Source organism: Branchiostoma floridae, chromosome 1, assembly GCF_000003815.2.
Source record: "Branchiostoma floridae strain S238N-H82 chromosome 1, Bfl_VNyyK, whole genome shotgun sequence".
Lineage (NCBI taxonomy): Eukaryota > Metazoa > Chordata > Leptocardii > Amphioxiformes > Branchiostomatidae > Branchiostoma > Branchiostoma floridae.
The window spans coordinates 3,066,971-3,086,319 of NC_049979.1; the positions used below are offsets into that span (position 1 = coordinate 3,066,971).

At 42.0% G+C, this 19,349-nt stretch overlaps 2 protein-coding genes across 5 annotated transcripts in view; one reads left to right on the plus strand and one right to left on the minus strand.

Annotated features, from left to right (window-relative positions):
- Positions 1-2,320, plus strand: part of LOC118423469 (protocadherin-15-like) — a 7,178-nt gene extending 4,858 nt beyond the window's left edge. The window contains exons 10-13 of the mRNA XM_035831641.1: positions 124-205; positions 678-725; positions 1,279-1,363; positions 1,957-2,320. Coding sequence (XP_035687534.1) covers positions 124-205; positions 678-725; positions 1,279-1,363; positions 1,957-2,320 — 579 coding nt within the window. The remainder of the gene's footprint in view (positions 1-123; positions 206-677; positions 726-1,278; positions 1,364-1,956) is intronic.
- Positions 1-18,924, minus strand: part of LOC118414714 (prolyl hydroxylase EGLN3-like) — a 22,177-nt gene extending 3,253 nt beyond the window's left edge. Inside the window, exons 1-6 of one of the 4 annotated variants that reach the window (XM_035818941.1) lie at positions 18,193-18,924; positions 17,402-17,546; positions 15,385-15,504; positions 12,754-12,890; positions 12,084-12,172; positions 8,482-8,903 (exon numbers count right to left, since the gene is read on the minus strand). In XM_035818941.1, the coding sequence (XP_035674834.1) occupies positions 12,088-12,172; positions 12,754-12,890; positions 15,385-15,504; positions 17,402-17,546; positions 18,193-18,878 (1,173 nt within the window). In that variant the 5' untranslated portion in view covers positions 18,879-18,924 and the 3' untranslated portion in view covers positions 8,482-8,903; positions 12,084-12,087. Of the gene's footprint in view, positions 1-8,481; positions 8,904-12,079; positions 12,173-12,753; positions 12,891-15,384; positions 15,505-17,401; positions 17,547-18,192 lie in introns of those variants that run through there. The other 3 variants (XM_035818923.1, XM_035818916.1, XM_035818932.1) reach the window with 3 other exon arrangements.
- Positions 18,925-19,349: the final 425 nt, after the last annotated feature.

A 19,349-nucleotide genomic window follows, 5' to 3' on the forward strand; every position in this document is an offset into this window, starting at 1 on the left:
GTTGTCAGGGGTGATATCATAGGCTTTGCCCGTGATTGTCAACCCTGAGTGTGAGGATGCATAAACTTTGATAAAAGTATTCTTCTGAAGTGCTGATACATGTAGAATGCATGTCTATTGCAGGTGAGAGCTATAGAGACAACAACATTTCAGAAGCTATCTACCGACGACGCGACTGTAGTCGTCACTGTCCTCAATGGTACAGGTATAAAGTCAGTCTAATAGCCTGCTTCTGTGTAAGGATAGACGCAGAACAATATTGTTTCCAACTGTGTACATATTCCTGACAGGTCAATGACATATCTCCATTGTTGTTTATCCTTATAAATTACTACTACATGATTATGAAGATGCTTGAAAACTATGATGATCTTCCCAATTATCTAAGTTAATTGAAATGTTATTATACGTGTAAATGTATACTAAGTATATATATATATGTAGTTGTATATATATATGTAGTTTGTTGACTAAACTGCTGCAATACATAAATCTAACCAACCTGCTACAATGCTTACCTCACAAGTCACACAACCTCTCATTTCTAGGTTGACTTTGACTTCTACACTTCCATTCATACTACACTTTCATTCACCTAGAGTCCCATCCTCATCAAGAGGGTCAGGGACCATGGTTGCATTACTTTGGGTTAAAATAGCAATGATCAAATCTTTCAGCCGAGGGGCCTTATCAAGGAGGTTCTACCGGCCATGTATCCATTGCTGGTTAGTAACTTATCAATCTATGTCACAAAATTTACAGGTAGATTTTGTGTTGTGCAATCACAAAATACTTAACTGGAATTGGAGGAACAACTTCTGCCTCATGAATTTCTAGTATGAGCCTTATATTGTCATCACCATGCTGAAATATTCCTATTTTTCAATGCTGTTCCCCCTTAAAACTTTTTCAGAAAAACATTACACATCATCAAAACGGCTGCAAATTTTAAGATCAGTCAGTTTGTCCTCTGTGTGTTTTATCCCATGACAATACATGTATTAATCTTCTATAGCTGTATGTAGTTTAGCAGTTTTTTTTTTGTTTTTTTTTTGTTTTTAATCAGGTTCGTAGGGCCTGATGTTACCATCATGAAGATGAAGAGCAGCCCATAGCGATAACTGTAGCAGCATCTCTTCTCCCTAAGTCAGAAACATCAAGCTTAGGCAAGCTTGACTTCACTGACTCAATAAGCGAAGCTGGGGTTATTGCCATTACATGTATGTTGTATCCTATACAGATGCTGAGCAATTAAGTTCATTCATTTATTCTCCCCAGCAATGGCCAGTGTTGGTGTTGTTGCAGCACTCCTGCTGATCGGGCTTGTTGCAGCAGTGACTTATATTGTTGTTTCAAAAAGAAAGTAAGTAGTACAAGTTTCTTATTCATCTTTTTAGAAGGAATAAGGTTGCTCACAATAGGCCATAGTACAAGCAAGATGTACAAATCTACATGTATAAAACTGCTATCTTTGAGAGTCGTTAGACATAAACGGATATTAAGAACTTCTCTATCATGGGCCATTGATTTAAAATAGGAGCCACACCCTACTCTCCAAGCAGAGGTTGGTGGGAAAAATCGTGACCTTTTCCAACCTCTGCTTGGAGAGTACCACACCCAACCTATGGGGAACCCCCTCTATTTGGTTCCTAAAGTAAAGGGAAATCCACTTTCTTCAGCACATGAGGGGAAATGGTGCTCTCCAAGCAGAGGTCAGCTACTTGTATCTGACAGAAGAAGATGGCATATATGGAAAAGTGGCTAAGGTAAAGGTAATATGGTGTTTGTGGGCCAAACTAGTGCTCCAAACTGCCAATAAAGTGGCAATGAAGATAGCTCTAAAATCAACATGTATATGTAAGGAGGACTTTTTTGTATATCATGTGTGAGGTATCTCTTCAGTATACAAAATGGAGGACCTAAGTCTAAGTAAACCAAACTTTAATTTTCTTTTAGAGATGGTACACCTCGAGCTTCGAAGACAGCTGAACACCGTCGTAACCCGGGCACTACATGTAGATCAGTCCCAACATTTGACAATCAAGCCTTTGATGAAGTTGGCAACGGCAACATCACAAATCAACGTCAGGCCATATCAGCTGATACTGATAGTGAGTATGCTGTTCCTGTTGTGGAAAGGAATGGCCACATGGAAGAGGGAGCCTACCAGCCACTGGACCCAAATACTCGAATAAACAGCGACTATCAGAAACTAGAGAGAGGCACGATTACTCAAGACAGTTCGTTCGACGACACGTACTACACAGACACTAGAACAAACCGCTCGAGCGATGACGGCACTTACCTTGAAGTTATGTGATTACAACACCACCAAATGCCAGGGTCAGTCTTATGGGACCAGCCCACATGGGGAACACAAGTTTCTGGGTGTCTGCAGTGAGAGGGGAGCCTATAACATAGACCTTGGACCCACGCATGCACGCTTGAGAAAGGAAACAAAGAATACCAGAAACTGTGAGCAGCCTTAGATTAATGTGACATAGACCATTAAGGGTGACAACATTTTTCCATGTTGACTTTTCTTGGGCTTACGGTAGCACTATACTATTATTACCTTCACCAAGGCTATATTTTCTGTTTGTTGTGTGTTTTGTGTCATGTCTGTTGAGTTTGTGAGTTCTTAACATGCTACGGTTGATATTTTTGAGTGATAGATAACTCTAAGACTTGTATTGCTTGTATAATATAGTAGTAGCCTAGCCTCCCACCAGAACAACTAGATTTCATACACACATGCTATTGATCTTTTCACCGTGTCTTCAAATAGATATGTATGAATGTTCAAGACAAATACAGGGCAGTAGCATAGTTCATGGAAGATGCTAAATTTCACTATGTTCTGCTTCATCTTTGTATGAAATGTATTTTGTTGATGACAAGCTACATTAGCTATATCAGTACTGTTGATGACTGTATCTATATTTTCTTACCTTAAGTATATTCAGTGATTATCTCTATCGAGAAATGATGTATCTTTGAAGGAACTTAGACAAACAAAATACCAGTAGGATATCATTTATTCTTCTTTCAATTTTGCATACATTAACATTGAACTTAATGTGCTTCAGATATTGTGCTTTCTACTTGGGATTGGCTTTGTATTAAAGGTTTCCCTTCAGACATGTTATTTTCCGTCTTTGCAATGATAACAAGGGCATTTCTTCAGGGATAAAAAAACAATGTTGACCCTTAAATCCTATAACAAAAGCTGTCCATGGCGCAGACAAGATGTCAACAACCAGAAAATGAAAACAAGACGGTGCTACGATGAGGTCATTGAAACATTTGATATGTGACCTTGTGATATAGAAGTGGACTGGTGGCCGAGCATATCTTGTAAATACGGTGTATTCCGTATCACCCGAGGTACCAGCTCGACAGCGGGAAGGATCGCCTGAAGGCCGGAGGGTGATCCGACCCGCGGGAGGGCTGAGACCGAGGGTGATGCGGAATACACTGTGTTATATTTTATCTATGTCATACCCACCTGTCAGGAGAAAACACGTTTTGATGCAAAATGCACCAGAAGATGAGAAAATGTTGTGTCCTCAAACAAAAGATTGTAACAACTGCAATTCTAACGTTCGAATCCGGTATTCGAATTTTCAACCGTGCCGTATTCGGCCCGTTGAAAATAGTTTGATTTACTCCAAGGAAGCCAGTGTGATACAACTTAGAACCCATGTGATACAGAAAGTTATCGAACGTTTTTGAGGCCCAGGTATGACATAAATAAAATTATTCTATCAGACTTAGTACTGATATACATCCAGTACTGACCCAACTGCACGTTGCTCAACTTCCGAGATCAAGGGATTGGGTGTATCAAAGGTAGTTATAGACTCACACAATGAAGCATGAACCAAGACAAACAGAATACCCTCAGAATATCATTTATTCTCCTTTCACTTTTGTATACGTTTACAATTAGCTTAATTAAATGTGCTTATTTGAATTTACTTACAATGAGCTAGACAGTTGTTACATGTTAATTGATGTGCGGACACATAAAACACAACCAAACGTTTGCCTTGTGTCCTCTCAAAACATTCCATATTAACACAACCTAACTCTCCTTTTCAAGCTAATTTTTTTTTTTCAGTCCAATTGCAAACCTTGCTCCATCTGAACTGAAATGATAATAAGGAGGATAGGGCTTATACTCCAATATCTGTAGATGAACCAACCTGATGAAACTATACAGAGATTTATTATGCTTCATTTCACTGCTGATCATACTAGAGGTTACGGCCAATACCGGTACTTAATTCATTTTTTGGTGTCATAAAGTGGCGTAATGCAACTTCTTGTAGCAAAGTGGCATTGCTGCAAGTTCATTCCCAAAGGCTTATTTAGTAATTGCAAGTACAAGGTAGAAACATACATAAGAGAAATATATATGACAATGGATAGTAAGTTTCATAGGCATCTGAAAAATTGCAGGTCTGATTGTATTGGAAAGAAAGTCACCTTCACATGATCAATTCAGATATAGTAAGGCCATGTTCATTTGATTACATGGATGACATCTGTGTGGGCATCAGTTTTTGAATGTTTCCAAAAAAAGTTTTCAACCATACTGCAAAGCCAGTGTAAAATGAGAAAATGTGTGCCATAGACATCGGAAAACGTAAAATGCGTAATATTACTTAGTCATGGAATAATAATTAAGATCCATAAAAAAGTCATAGAATGCTAATGTCGATTTTAATGTTAAAAATGTGGAAGAAAAAATATTGAAAATCTGTATATTCAGCCAATTGTTTAAACCTTCCTGGCTATATTTCATGATATAGGAAACTTCTTTTGGCCAAACCTTTTTTTGTTTTATTTGAATCCTTGCATCAGTTTTGGGGTACTCAGAGGATGTCATCTATATAATTCATAATCATATCAACATGGCCTAACTTGTACCTTTACAGCACCCAACTTTCTTAAACTGTGCATTTGGAGGGACTACAGATAATAAGATATCCACACAACCTTCGTGTATACTACAGAGAATAATAATTTTCCCTTCACAACGATACAACTCCGTCCATGACTATCAATTCCATTTCTCATAAATAAGAAAAACTCTTGCTTTAAGCTATCAAAGTATCACATTCATAAAGAAGTCTCCTTTCAGGACTTAAAACTACCAATATACAGGCCTGTGCCCTATTCTTCACATCAGTAACTTCCTGACTTTGCCAGGTTATCAGGACACTACATAGTGTTTGGAAGCTGGGCATATTAGTTTTCCCAACAAATTTCATCTTTATGATGATGTCTGAGGAGAAAATCTCAGCGACGACAAATCAAATTGCTGAGGCCCATGCTACTCCTCTTTGCCCTCCTTTCTCTTTCACAACTACCAGAAGGAAAGCTTTGTCTTTGAAACAGTAGCGAGGTAGACATCATTATTTCTTTAATTACGTGTAATACACACATTTGTGCTATCAGCAAACTGGTACCATCTTCTTGCACAATTCTCGAACACCAAGAGACAAAGGCCCAATCTACACACAGTTTTTACCGATATCTGTGGAGATGTCGGGAGGGATCTAGAACGTAGGGGGCCGGACACCCATGGCGCTTGCAGTCATAAACATATAGCGCAATTTTCCAAATGGCGTTATATGCTAATGAGCCTTCCCAAAGTCGGGAAGCATCTACACGCGTGCGAAGCTGTTGGGGACCCCTGCTAAGCTATCGGTAAGGTATCGTACGAATGGCCCGGACCTTTCGGGAGAAATTTTCCCGATATCGTAATGGCGATATAGTAGTTCCATCTAGACGATGAAAAAAAGCTGTCGGCGAGAGGTTGTAGGCTCACCGATATCGGGAAAAACTGTGTGTAGATCGTGCCTTAACTGCAAGTCAACTACAGTAGTCTCCTACCTCTTTACCCTATCACATCCTGATTACACACAACTTCCCTGGAGCTGTTCAAAAACAGAGGACATTTTGTGCAAGGTAAAAGATACTCCAGCAAGTTAATACATGACGTTTACAAAATCTACTAAGTTGCGCGTGTAATCGCGGATCTTTTTACCTGCATGGCTAATCTTCATCAACGTAACTGAGAACAATACACGAATGTTAATATGGCACAGAGAGGCAGCATTCTGGATATTTCGTTTAGTATACAAGTACACCAAGTGGTGAAATTAGGCTAGCCCTGGGGTCTCTATACACCACACCCCTTCCAACAAACTAGTTTTGTAGACGATCATATATGTACATAAATTGTGCACAGAGACATTAGATTTCACTGTAGCTTTCCCATGTGAGAGGAGATCCCCAGATTGCAGTTGCAGTTAAAAACTCACACTGGGACTCGAAACGTATTCCTGCTACCTGCATTCTGTAATTCACAAAAGCAAGACTCAATCATCTCATACATGTAATTACCCTGGAAAATTGACAGCTGTTTAAATGGATTTTTTTCCCTGCAATCTCAAAGCTGCAAATTGTAGGTTTGTATTTTGAGCAATGTCAACTTGGATTGTGGGAAGTCTAGTAGTACACCACTCAGTTTGTACTGGTTCAGTATAAGAGCACACTTCTTTCATACCTGTATCCTGTATAGTCGATGTGACTACCCTTCAGTGTAACACACCAGCTTCTGTATCTGAGCATGTACAAACGTACATGTATAGCCAGTATAACCACGTGCACCCTTCGATGTAAGTTATCCGCTTCTGTATCTATGTCTAGATATCTGCTGGTATAATTGCCCTTCAGCATAACACATCAGCTTTGCACATGGCGCAGTAGTAGACTCTACCAGGCTTCGTGGATCGGTGGTCTAGTTGTCGAAATTGGACAAATAGAATCTATAGTACGCTAGGGGAGTTAGCCGGCCAGAAGAGTACGTTTCCTCACCACGAAGACTGTGCGGGGTCGCTACGTTCTTTGAAGTCCACTAATCGCTATCTAATAGGTGCAAAATGGTTTATTACTTTCCGACTCGCCCGTGACGGGTCTTGACTGCAGCGGCCGGGACTTCTCACGGGGACCGGCAAAACATTTTGTTTACAAGCCATCCCGTCCTGCATCAAACGTTTGGTATCGTCATAAGCCCTCGGGTCGGCCATTGCATCCCAAAATGAGTCCTTTTTGCCTCCAAACTTCACCAAAAAGGTACAGCTTGGCCACACTCAACAGGGAAAAAATGCGATCTCTTTTCGCGACCGACTGCTGCAGATTGACCGCACAGGAATTTACCTACAGCGTAAACTGTTATCATGTTACATTTCATCGCAAAATTAACCTCACTCTAGCCTACATTGTTTCAAAAGCATTTATGTTTTAGCAAAAAACGCCGTCCAAAACATCATTTTTGCCGCGTTTTGTTGTCGATCCCAGTTTGACCTTGTTTGACTTTGAGCTGTTTCCCACTGGGCACTGGCCGATTTATGACTTAAATTATCTCCAGCGCTGGGCTACTTCCTTTGTACAAATAACGGGGGGATTAATTCTCTGTCGTTTGTTCTTAGCGACCCCGCACAGGCTTCGTAGTGAGGATAATGATTCCACCGATCCACGGAGCCTGGTAGAGGCTAGCGCAGTAGCAGCTGGTTACATGTACACATGTATATTACAGCTGTCACACCTAACCTTTGCACAAACAACCCCATGGGACACATAAAACTGGAAACTTTTGCCATTGCTTTCTTTTCATTCTTGACAAACCTACCCACACAGTAGGTGACGAAATGTCCACATTGCTCGTAATCATATTTAGCAAGTCAATTAGATGAACAATCCAAAATAACACAGCTGTCCCTATGGAAGACTGGCTATCAGATATCGCTTCCTTTACTGCACTATTTCGATTATGGCAGGGTTGTACAACCAATCACAGATGCTGTTACAAAGATAACTGCCCAATGGCATGACACCTTGCAAACTGACTTAGGGAAAGAGTCTCAGAGCGAACAATCCTCAAAGGAATGTTAAACTTCTGATTAACATCTTTAGCCGAAAGTTGTTTGGGCAAACAAACAAAAATATTTACCCCTTCTTCTTATGAAATTCTTTGGTTTCTCTTGATATTTTGCCTGATGGTTCAAATGTCACCACTGTTTGTTTCAAAGCTTGTGATGAACTATCTTTACTCTAGCACATTTTTGACACCTGTGTTGTTACGGAAAGTTCTATAGGGCATATGTCACCATTGAGTTGACCGTAGAGGGCTTAGACTGAGAATATGATTACAGCAATAGCTAAAATCCTTGAAAATCCTACCTTTCCTTGAAAATTTTGGCCCAATCTGGATACTTTTGGCTTAGAAGGAACAAGTAGGGTCTACGACACTTCCCCATTTCGGTCACAATTTCTTCAGTTCAGCAATTTAGTTGGTTTAAGGACAGATTTGAGCTGTTGGGTCCTGGTGGATACAGAAGAAAACCAAAGGTGATGTTTCTTTCATATATAGTGAGCTTTTCTCAGAGTTTGAGCTGGTTGACGCAATTTTCTTTGGTTAATTGTTAAAAAGAAAACACTTGTGACTTTCTGATGGAGGAGAATTCTAAAGATTGAAATTTGTGTCAATAATTTCATGCAGGGCTGTTGTAGGGTAATTCAACATGCTTTCCAATGGCAGGTGTCTGCCCTTCAAGTAGTGGTGACAGTGGTGTTTATAATAATATAAACCTACAGGAGTAAATATCATCACATCGTTAACTTTATCACCTGGAGCACTTGGGATTAATCAATTATCTTACGCCTAACTACAAGGTGCTAATGCTGTGTGATATAATATAATATAAGCCTGTCATGAAGTTTGCCGAGAACGTGTAACAGTGATGCCCCCTGGCTGTCACCCCAGGCACTGCATCCAGCTGGAGAGCTATAGGTGTGAACAAAATGGACAACAGTGTCAGGACTCGACCCTGTATGGGGAAACAGTGTTGTCATGACGACAACTACGACTGTCTGCCATCGCCACATCCGGTTTGCGTGTCAGTGAATCGTAGCTCCAGCTTGCACATTGTCCTGTTCTACATTGTATATCAGCCAGCTTTCAAACATTCTTTTGTGTTACTATTCTTAGAGCTTTGGACACTTAAGTCTGTTTATCTCAGATAGTGAAAGTTGGAAGATTTCTTATTGTTTGACAATGCTGAAGCTACAATTCACTGAAATACAAATAGGACACAATTCATTGGTGAAAGATCATGTGACTAAATGCTACCTAATGCTCTGCAACCAACCAGAAAATAAAAGCAAGCAAGAAGAGCTGAGATGGTATAAACAAATAATAAACAAACAATAAAGCAACACGGGGAGGAAAAACGAAAGATGCTTGTTTACTTAATTTTTCTTAAATTTAATCTCATAATCAATTCAGACTTGGGACCAAAAAGCTTCCTTATGCTTCGGTCTAATATGGCAACTCCGGTTACATGTAGTTTAGGGACAGTCTTTCTAGCCCCATAGCTGGGCCCCTACATTTTTTTAAAACTCACAATTAAATTCATCCTGGGACCTGGCCGCAAATGGAAGCCATGACCTACTCATCAAAAAAATGTGCGGTACCCCCCCGTATCTGTTAGTCCCCCGGGATAAATTTTTGGACATCGGAGCCTGGCCGTGGTTACAACCCTAGAGGGCACTGGTGCAAATTGGACCGCAGTATAACTGTATAGGCTGTAGCAATAGCTGGGAGCAGGTTAGACACCAAGCGTTGATGGCAAAATGAAAGCAAGAGGGTTGGCAGCCAGTATCAGTAGTGGCTACATTCATATAGTTAGCAAGTGTGTATGGTAAGGGTAAAGGAGGCAAGCCATTGCTACTAACTACCATACAAGCCAGTGTTTGGGGGGGGGGGGGGCTGTGACATGTATGCAGAGAGCAAGCAAAATTAGAGCAACAACTTGAAGACAAAACAGGCAAGAAAGCACCACTGGGGGGTAAAGGAGGCCATTTACATAAGAGCACACAGTGTTCTCACCAGGATTTTTTCTCAGCGTCAGGGCAGGGGTCCGGGGGCCGCCGAAGGGGCAGAGCCCCGGTTGGGGGGACCCAGGGGGGCGAAGCTCTTGCATTTTAGGCTATTCAGAAGGCTTATTGTATCAGTTTTTAGGGGCATATATACGATAATTGTAGCAGTTTGACGTAACGATACTTTGAGTCAAAGCATCAAAGACAACTAAAAACTCATAAACAACATACTTTACTCAGCTCAACAGTACTTTAATAAATATTGTCCGGTTTGCCACCAACTTTATCTAGATAAACAACTTTGACAGTCTCTGTTTTCATCGTATTTTTTTTCATCGTAAACAGAACAAAACACGCAGAAACATGTGCTCGGCACGGCCCAGGGAGTCCCCGGCCGACTTTCAAGTTCGCGATCGGCGGACGAATAATGCGTTCACATAAGAGGTGTTGGACGTAAAAACAACAAGAATACCTTTGCTTCCTTTTGATATGAGTTTTGGGCCCGCAAAATCTCCAAAACGGCAGAAATTTTCGGGGTAAAATACGGTAAAATTTGCTCCAAAAATGGCGGTCGCTGCTGTTGTTTATCCTAAAGTCTTTGCCTAAACCAATGAGATCGCTAGTTTCCCCTGACGTCACAGAGACGCATCGATCTCGCGAGAATTTTTTGCGAGATTTTACGATGTTTTCGCCGCCATTAACGCCAGCTGCCTGCATGCATGCAGGCACGATGTTTTTCATCATTTCTCAACGCAAATTTCTCGATCTTTGGAAGGTTTTAGATGATTTACAAGTATACTGCAACATAAAAGGGAATATATACAAGTGCTATTTTTGTGCAAGTCCAAGAAGCGTTTCTTGCCGTTCCGATTTTGACCGGACTTGAACCGAAACTTTTTACAAGTTTTGTGCCGGTTCTCTGTTTACAGTACAGAACGCACGCCGCGCAAGGGGCGGTCCTGGGTGGTGGCTGCGAGATAGCGGTACGCGGGGTGCTGTAAAACACCTCCCTTCGAGCTGAAACTTCCTGAAACAGCGGAGGCGCGTGCTTGGCACGTGCTTTCGTATTTTTACTACGGTATTTTTCCAGTTTTCCCCCATTTTTTGGCCGCTACGCTGGGTGAAAATACAGCGTAGCGGGCTTTTTACAGCGTCATTTTTCCAGCCCACAGCGTATCGGCCCGCTATGCTGAAAAGGCCTGGTGAGAACACTGGCACACCAGCCGACACTTAACAGAGACGGGGGCCGATACTGCCTGCCAGGCATTTATGATTTGTTACTGAGTAACTGAATCATCACTCCTGTAGAAGGTCGACGGAGGTGCGACTGAAAATTCGAGGTAAGCAAATTTTGGCGTTGTATGACAGTGGAAAATCTTCAATAAAGATAGCACCACTTCCAGGTACAGCTTTGCTTGTGTTATACAGAACTACCAGGCTTCATGCCAAAGAACAGCAGTAGCAGCAAGGGAACAATGCACAAGGAGAACATGCACAGCAAAGGATTTTGCAACCTCAACACTGGGCTGAGAATACCTGCAGAGTTCCCATATATTACTGAATAATGAAAAAACTTGGTCATTGCTTAGATTAATGCCCTAAAAATATTACTACTGTTTCATTCACTGAATGGTTACAATCAGGCTTTAAGCCAGGCATGCGTCCAGGCATCCTTTGGATGCACTGTTCGAAAAATAATAAAGAAATTGGACCCACTGAAGAGAGCAGTTTCTCTGACAAGCATAAAATTGATTGGATTGACCAGGGATGCTACTAGGTCCTGGTGTGACCTGTCTGACAGTAAATTTACTGTATTCCACAAAATCTGCACATCGTGTAGTATTTCAAAGTGTTATGAATTTCAAAGTTTTCTTTGCAGCATGGCAAGAAATGAGGACCCCTATGATAAAATCCTAGCTAAAAGCCTGATTCCCATCCACTGCAATCATCAACATCAACTGTACAACATATGCCAAAAAGCAGTTACTCAAGCAACTGGATATGATTTAGGAAACGGTCAGACGTCTCAGATGGTATCCACCATCTTTCGTTAGTGACACTGCTTTTTGGCATATCTTATTACCTGGATGTCTAATCTTCATCGACGCAACAGTACAACACTTACCCACCTCTTCAGGGGTTGCCTATAGAGTTGCGACTTCTCTCCATCGCTCGAGCCCGCTCGTCAGCGTCAAAGTACCAGACAGTTATGGCATATCTACAGAAGAATGGACATCAAAGAGAGAGATCAGAATCTGGGCCCACTGGTGGCTTTTCTTTGCACTGCAGTAGGACTACCAGTTTGGGTTTGGGGCATTCTAGACTACACAAACAGGAAGTGCCACTGCAGGACCAAGGAAAGATGCCAGGGGGCCAATAATCAACCTTGACTATTGTCTTTCCAAGACCTTACTACCTACCATCACACTCCATCCATACCAAGTATTAGGTTCTAGAGCACTCGTTCGATGACAACAGGCCCTCCCACAAGCGGACAGAGGGCTTGTCCGGTGTTGGAATGCCTATTTGAACAATCGCTTGAACCCATTCCTTAATTTGCTCTAGTGCAGGGACCAATCAGCGCCTGCCTCCAAAATTTGGACGATTCCAAACGTTAACGTGGTCCGGGATCCCAGACAGAACAGTAGAGAAACGATATATACAGTGTATAATGAATGTCAGAGCTAGAAGTGACAGTATATAGTATACAATAAACGCCGGAGCGAACTACTTTCCGGATGGTACCCAGGCTAGCACATGTCAGCACGCTGCAGGTATGAAAGAGGGATCTAGACTCGCCTTGTAGCGAAGGCTTCCTGGACCTCGTGCGGATTCCGTCTGTCCGACCAGAAGAACAGCAGCCTGTTGAACCTGGGCTCGATGTCCGCGACCTCGTCCCGACCTTGGGGAAATATCCGCAACAGACCTCCGTTTTTCTGAGGATGCAAATGAAGGAGGCATTGTTACCGTACATGCATAATGTCTCAGATCAAAACATTGTCAACTCATGGCCACACTTTTGTTTCTTTCATTTGCTATAGTATAGTGAGCAACAGCCAGTGGACGTTAGGAAAAGTTATAAAGCCAAACTGGGGCCTTGAGGCTACATTGAAACAGTACCGTCCATTTTTACATAGTCAAGACCCTCTCCCAAGCAACAAACTGTCTTACCCAACCAGCAACCACTTTTTTTCAGTCCCAAAGGAGCATTCACCCTCCACTCACAATCAAAATTTGATTGACAGCAGCTAGCAGCGAGTTTAAACGAGGACCTCTGCTGGCACAGATACCCTGGGTTTCTTTTGTTTGCGTTTGTTATGTCTTGGTAATGTTGGAAACTTAAAAAAATGTCCAAAAAAAGGAAATTGATGAAACAAGCCTGTTTCTTTTGTCTTATTTTCATTCTTCTCTTTCTTTGCAATACAAAGATTACCATACCATGCATCGATCAACCGACCAACTTGTCAGGATCAACCACCTGTCGTCAGCAACCATTTTTGCTCAGTCTCTCTTGAGAGGTTGCTTAGGACAGGTTTGACTGCAGGGCTCAAAATACTTTTTTCTGCATACCTGCGGATTTATGCAAACCACTTAAGTAGCATCAAAAGTTTCCACAAACTTCTCCAAACAGCACTTATCTTTGGCTAACACCTTCAAAATAATTCCTAGTCCTTATAAGTTATACAAGGCTGTCACAACACCAAAGTTACTGCTGAAGCCTGAAGGGGACTGTTCTTCACAATTGTTCCAATTTGAATTTATAGACCGAGATGTCAGGGTGTTGCTGAAACCCTAAAAGGAGCATTTCATTTTCAACACACAACTTACTGTATCTCGATATAAACAGGTTGTGACTTACACATAGTTGACCACGTTGACAGCCATATATAGTACACACCAAAACGGTGTAGGGCTTTACATACGGCATTTAACTAGTAAGGACAAGTTTCAGTTCAGCGTAGGTTTGTTTGTTTAAGGAGGTGTTTACACCCAGGTCAGTTCAGTTCAACTACCAAATAGCACGGCGGGACGCAAATTCTTGTGTCAGGCTTAGGATAATCAATTTCATTGCTGACAACTTGTTTACCAGCAAGACTCTACAAGGCACATGTACATGTAGTCACAAAGTTACCACTCTATCTGCTTTGTAAAACATTGTGCTATTGCAGCTGACAAACATTATTTTCCTCCTACAAATATCCCTCTCTTCTTTTTCTTCCTTTCTTTAATATGGAACAAGCAAAGGAATAATAAATTGTTCCACAGTTCTTGGCTCCAAGCTATTCAAACAAACAAATTCTTGAATCATCAATACTTTTCTTAGCTTTCTACATTGCAGAAAAACACGTCATAAATTGTGGCCTTCGCAAACACATTTTGCCCACTAACCGTGAAATCAAATGCGTTTACATTATACTAGTCAGGGTTCGAAATACACATACTTAATTTGCAATTTGCACATAATTTTCGATATTTGCACGTAAAAATATTCTGAACTTGCAATCTTGTATGTTTAAAATACCTGGCCTATAGTAAAAATACTGAGGAATTAGACACCCAACTCTTAGACAGAACGACATATGGACATCTGTCTTTTTCCTTCCTTGTTTTTGCTGGTAACTTTCTCCGGTAGCTTCACTAGATGTAATCAAAATTCACCAATTCAAGCTAGTGATCCTCATCGCATTCGCCGCCTAGTTATATTTTGCATGTAAATTTTTCAAATTGCACGTAAAATTTTTGCCAACTTGCAATTTTGTATGTAGCAAAAAAAAAGTATTTCGATCCCTGCTAGTGTTGTTGTAGAAGTGTTCATTACAATTTACATGCTTAGTCACCCACTACTGATAGCAAGTCCTGCCCTGTCTCAGTGTCTGTACTGTACTGTATGTCCATAAACGTACACAGGCTTCCTCCCTTATCTGTATGAGCTGGTGGGTTTGGTGGTACATGTAGTCATGATGTCATGGACCCTGTGTTCATCACATGCTTTAGTCACTCAGAAAATTCCAGACGATCCCTGTTTGTGTCATACTCTCCTTTATCTTTTAGAATGTACAAAAATTCCCTTCATATTTCTATATGTAATTTTGTGATGCTGGTACTCCCATATCAAATATGTCCAAGTAGAAGACGCTCTCTCTCTCAAAAACACACACACACACAGAAACACCACACACACAGACACACACACAAACATACACACACACACACACACACATACACATGATACACGCACGCACACACACGCACACACACGCACACACGCACACACACACACACACACACACTCCCTTGGGACTGAATTAAAAAGGACAAAACCCTGAAACAAGCTAAAGCAAGCACTCACCTTCCCAAAACAGTACATACAGATACAGGTGACATAGTAGTATATTCAGACAATAGCTACACAACAGGTGCCAGTCTTACCTGAACGTCCCAGTTCTTGTTGAGGTAATATATACAGGTGACACAGCGACCGTCCCCGTTAGGGTTGTCTACATGTCTCACGTAGCGAGAGCCTCCTCCTGGATAGCAGGCGACCATGGCCTGCAGGAATCAGGACAACATTCACAATCAAAACTTATGCTTTTCTAAGGTATACATACTTTTCTTTCTCTATCTATGTTTTGGTTGTGCTCCTAAGAAAATGTTTCTTGAGAAAGAAATGTGAGCAACTACATGTAAGGAAACTACATGTAAGAAAAAAAATTTATGAAACTATTCACGGAGGTCGGAAGGAACAAGTCCTAAACTGTAACAAACAAAGTGTCCAACTCAGATGAAGTATGTTCCATGTTGATTGAAAGGAACAACATCAGTATAGAAACAGACAGACACTAAATACTGCAGGGCTTGAAATACTTTTTTTCTGCATACATGCACTGGTGCAGGTAACATTGAAAATTACCTGCACCATACAAATTTTACCTGCACCACTCTGAATTTAGGAAGTATGGATTATACTAAAATTGTTCAGGAATTTTCTTTTATATTTTATAGGTGGTAACAGTCAATGCAGCTAATAATAATCCACATACACATACATCATATGACATTTATGTATAAAACCTAGTACATGGACCAGTGCAGGTTAGGGACAGGTAATGTAGACATCAGAAATACCTGCACAGCTCCAATTTTACCTGCACTAATCTGCATTTGCAGGTGGTATTTCGAGCACTGATACTGCATACTACTAGACGACCCCAAGTCCCCAACCCAACAGTGCAGAAATCAGGATACGTTGTTGCAGCTACAAAGTCAGTCCAGCGTTTGCCTTTTAATGCCAACATTGTCCTTGAGGCTTTCTGTCTCTTTTTCTATGTAGGCATAAAGGTTACAGGCCACTAGAGTAGTATGTCTATAACTATAAGCATGTTTGTGTTGCACAGGGTCAGGGAGCAGTCAAGGCCACCTGCACACAGAGCCTGAGTGTCACATTTTCCTGGGAACAAAGACGTTGAACCGATCTATCTTCTTGGTTCTGACAAGGGTGCAGAATGAAAACTGAGGGCTGGAAGGAGCTTTACTCCTCTGCTGATATTGCACTTGACTTGATTGTTTGTTTGTTTGTGCCTTTATGTATGCCAGTTTGTTGTTGTGCATACCAAGAATGTTTCACTTTCCCTCAGAAGTTTCTGTGTGGATAAAATGAAAGTTAAGGTCTTCGTCCAGTTCAGCATTATGTTCCTTTATTTTAGATTTTAATTTTAATCAAAAACAAAATAATATTGGGGGCTGCCTTTGTGTACACAAGTTTGGTATGACTATGACTGCTCCACTGTTATATGCTAGTTGAAAATAAGTGTAGTGGTCGTCAATTTTGTGTAGTGGGCAGAAAAAATAGTGTGGTGGCCACTGCGCCTAGAAATAAAAAGTAAAATGCACTAGCTAGAACCCTAGGCATGCTAGGGATCCAAATCCACTCAGCAAGCAGAGGTTGGAAAAAAGAAAAAGAAAGCCCTACTAATCAAAAAAGCCCAATTAAAAACGCCTAAAAAGTAAAAGATGGCAAAAACTAGCCTTGCCCAATGTCTGCCATTGAAACCCCAAGCCTTTCCATTGTATGTGATCAACACTAACCACAAGACCGGCTTGACTTAGGCCCAATCTGTACACAGGTTTTGTCGATATATGTGGAGATGTCGGGGGGGGGGATCTGGAATGTTGGGGACGGGACACCCGTGGCGCTTGCAGTCATAAACAACTATATTGCCCAATAAGCCCGTGTTATATGCTAATGAGTCCTCCCGAAGTCGGGACACATCTACACTCACACTGAAGTCGTCGGGGACCCCTGCTAAGCTATCGGGCGAATGGGAGAAATTTTCCCGATATCGTTATGGCGATATTGCAGTTCCATCTAGACGCTGAAAAAAAGCTGTCGGCGAGAGGTTGTAGGCTCGCCGATATCGGGAAAAACTGCGTCTAGATCGTGCCTTACCTTAGTTCTGCCGTTTATCTTGCACTTGCCCAGCTTGCTGTCGCACCGCATGATGATGGCGTCCATCCTGGAGACCAGGTGGCCGATCCGCCGGCAGTTCGTCTCCTTCCCCTCAACCCAGGTGATGATGTCCCCGCGGATATTCCTGGGGTTTTAATTAGAGAAATTGATTAATTAACATAATTAAGGCATACAGAAACCATCTGGATTGTTGCTAATTTGTACCTTTGATACCTTTCATACCATCCTCGGGATGAAGGCGACAATCTTCACACTTGCAGAATGTACTTCTCGCTCTCTCAGTTTATCCAGCTTGGTTTTGAAGTCATTAACAGACAATCAGTAAGACTTTCACGAATTTTCACGTTTTTGACATATTAAATTTGTGCAATGTGGATTCAAGTGTCACAAATTATTTGTCCAAGCAATGTTTACGATTTCTAGAATCACAACAACAGTTGCACAATCACAAAACATTGATTTAAAAAGTACAGTGTGCGCACACAGATTACAATAATATTTCGTCATTAGAATAAGGTTATGAGAAGATATTCCACTTATTTAGTGAAGTGACCTGTTGTTGTGCAGTGTGTTCTTGTCAGTCTTCTGGGCTCAAAATACTTTTTTCTGAATATCTGCACTGGAGTATGTAACATTTGAAATTAACCCGCACGAGACAAATTTTACCTGCAGCACTCATAATTTAGGAAGTCTGCACAGTTCCAATTCACCTGCATTAACCTGCATGTGCAAGTGGTACATGTATATTTTCGAGCCCTGGTCTTTAATACCTGGCAGTGTCGGCCGCCGCCTGGTTGACCAGCTGCCCGTCCCTGAACACTCCGTCCTCCCGCAGAGACTTCACCTCCGCCAGGATCGCGTCTCCCGTCGTCTCCTCCAGGAAATTATCCACCACGCAGATCCCGTCAGCGGTCAGCCGCCTCACGATGTAGTCCGCCATCTCCTTCTCCCTTTTCGCGTCCGCCGCGACGTTATTTCTAGCGGGGGCGGTGGAAATCTTTGCACCGTTCACGGCCGGCCTCTCGCCGTCCGCGTTGTTTATGTCCTCCGGTAACATCGCGGAAAAGCTTCTAAAGCTGGTAAAGTCCGGCGACACTGAAGGGATGCCTGTGCCGTTCTGTTTCGCAGTCTTTTCTGATGGCGACTTTGACTGAGAGTTCGCCTGAGTGTCACACGTGCTGTTGCTAATTACGTTGCCGTCCGCTGATGTTACTTGGGGTTGTTGTCTCGCGGTGAGGTCACCAGTAGTACTAGTAGTGCTTTTGCCGTCGCCTTTCTTTGGTTTGGACTTGCAGACGCGCTTGTGCTTCTTCCAGTGCGTTCTCTGATGCTCCTTGCTGCAGTAGTAGGCGGTCCGACAGCCCCCGCACCTCAGCAAGTTCTCCATGGCCCCGCAGAGTTCACAGCCATCGCACGAGTCCGGGTCGGCACGTACGTTCTCACCAGAGGCCGCCATCTTGTCGTGACGTCACGCCTGTTGTTTACAATCACTGCGCCTGCGCCGGAAAACAAACGCACGTGTAAAATGTTTGGCATGGTTTCTGGTTGGCACGTTGGCCAAGTGCTGAACGATGTCAATGTGCTCTGTGCGGCAAAAACTGACGATGTGGCAATGTGCTGTGTGTGGCAGAAACCGCCGATGTGGCAATGTGCTGTGTCAGGTGACAGAAACCGCCACACATAGCACATTGACGAGTCATTGAAACTTCGTGCAGAACTTGGCAAATTTCCGCGCACAAGCTTTTTTTGGCCCCCAGAAGCAAATAGGAGAAGAGGACGTCCATACCTCACGCTAAAGGAGTATTGAAGTATTGTACTAGACTGGTCTATATGATAAGGATCTCATTGAACTGATGAAAGATAGAACACAATGAAACCAAAACTATGTGAATGCTTCAACTTGTTAGTAAATGCATTTAAGTTCGCG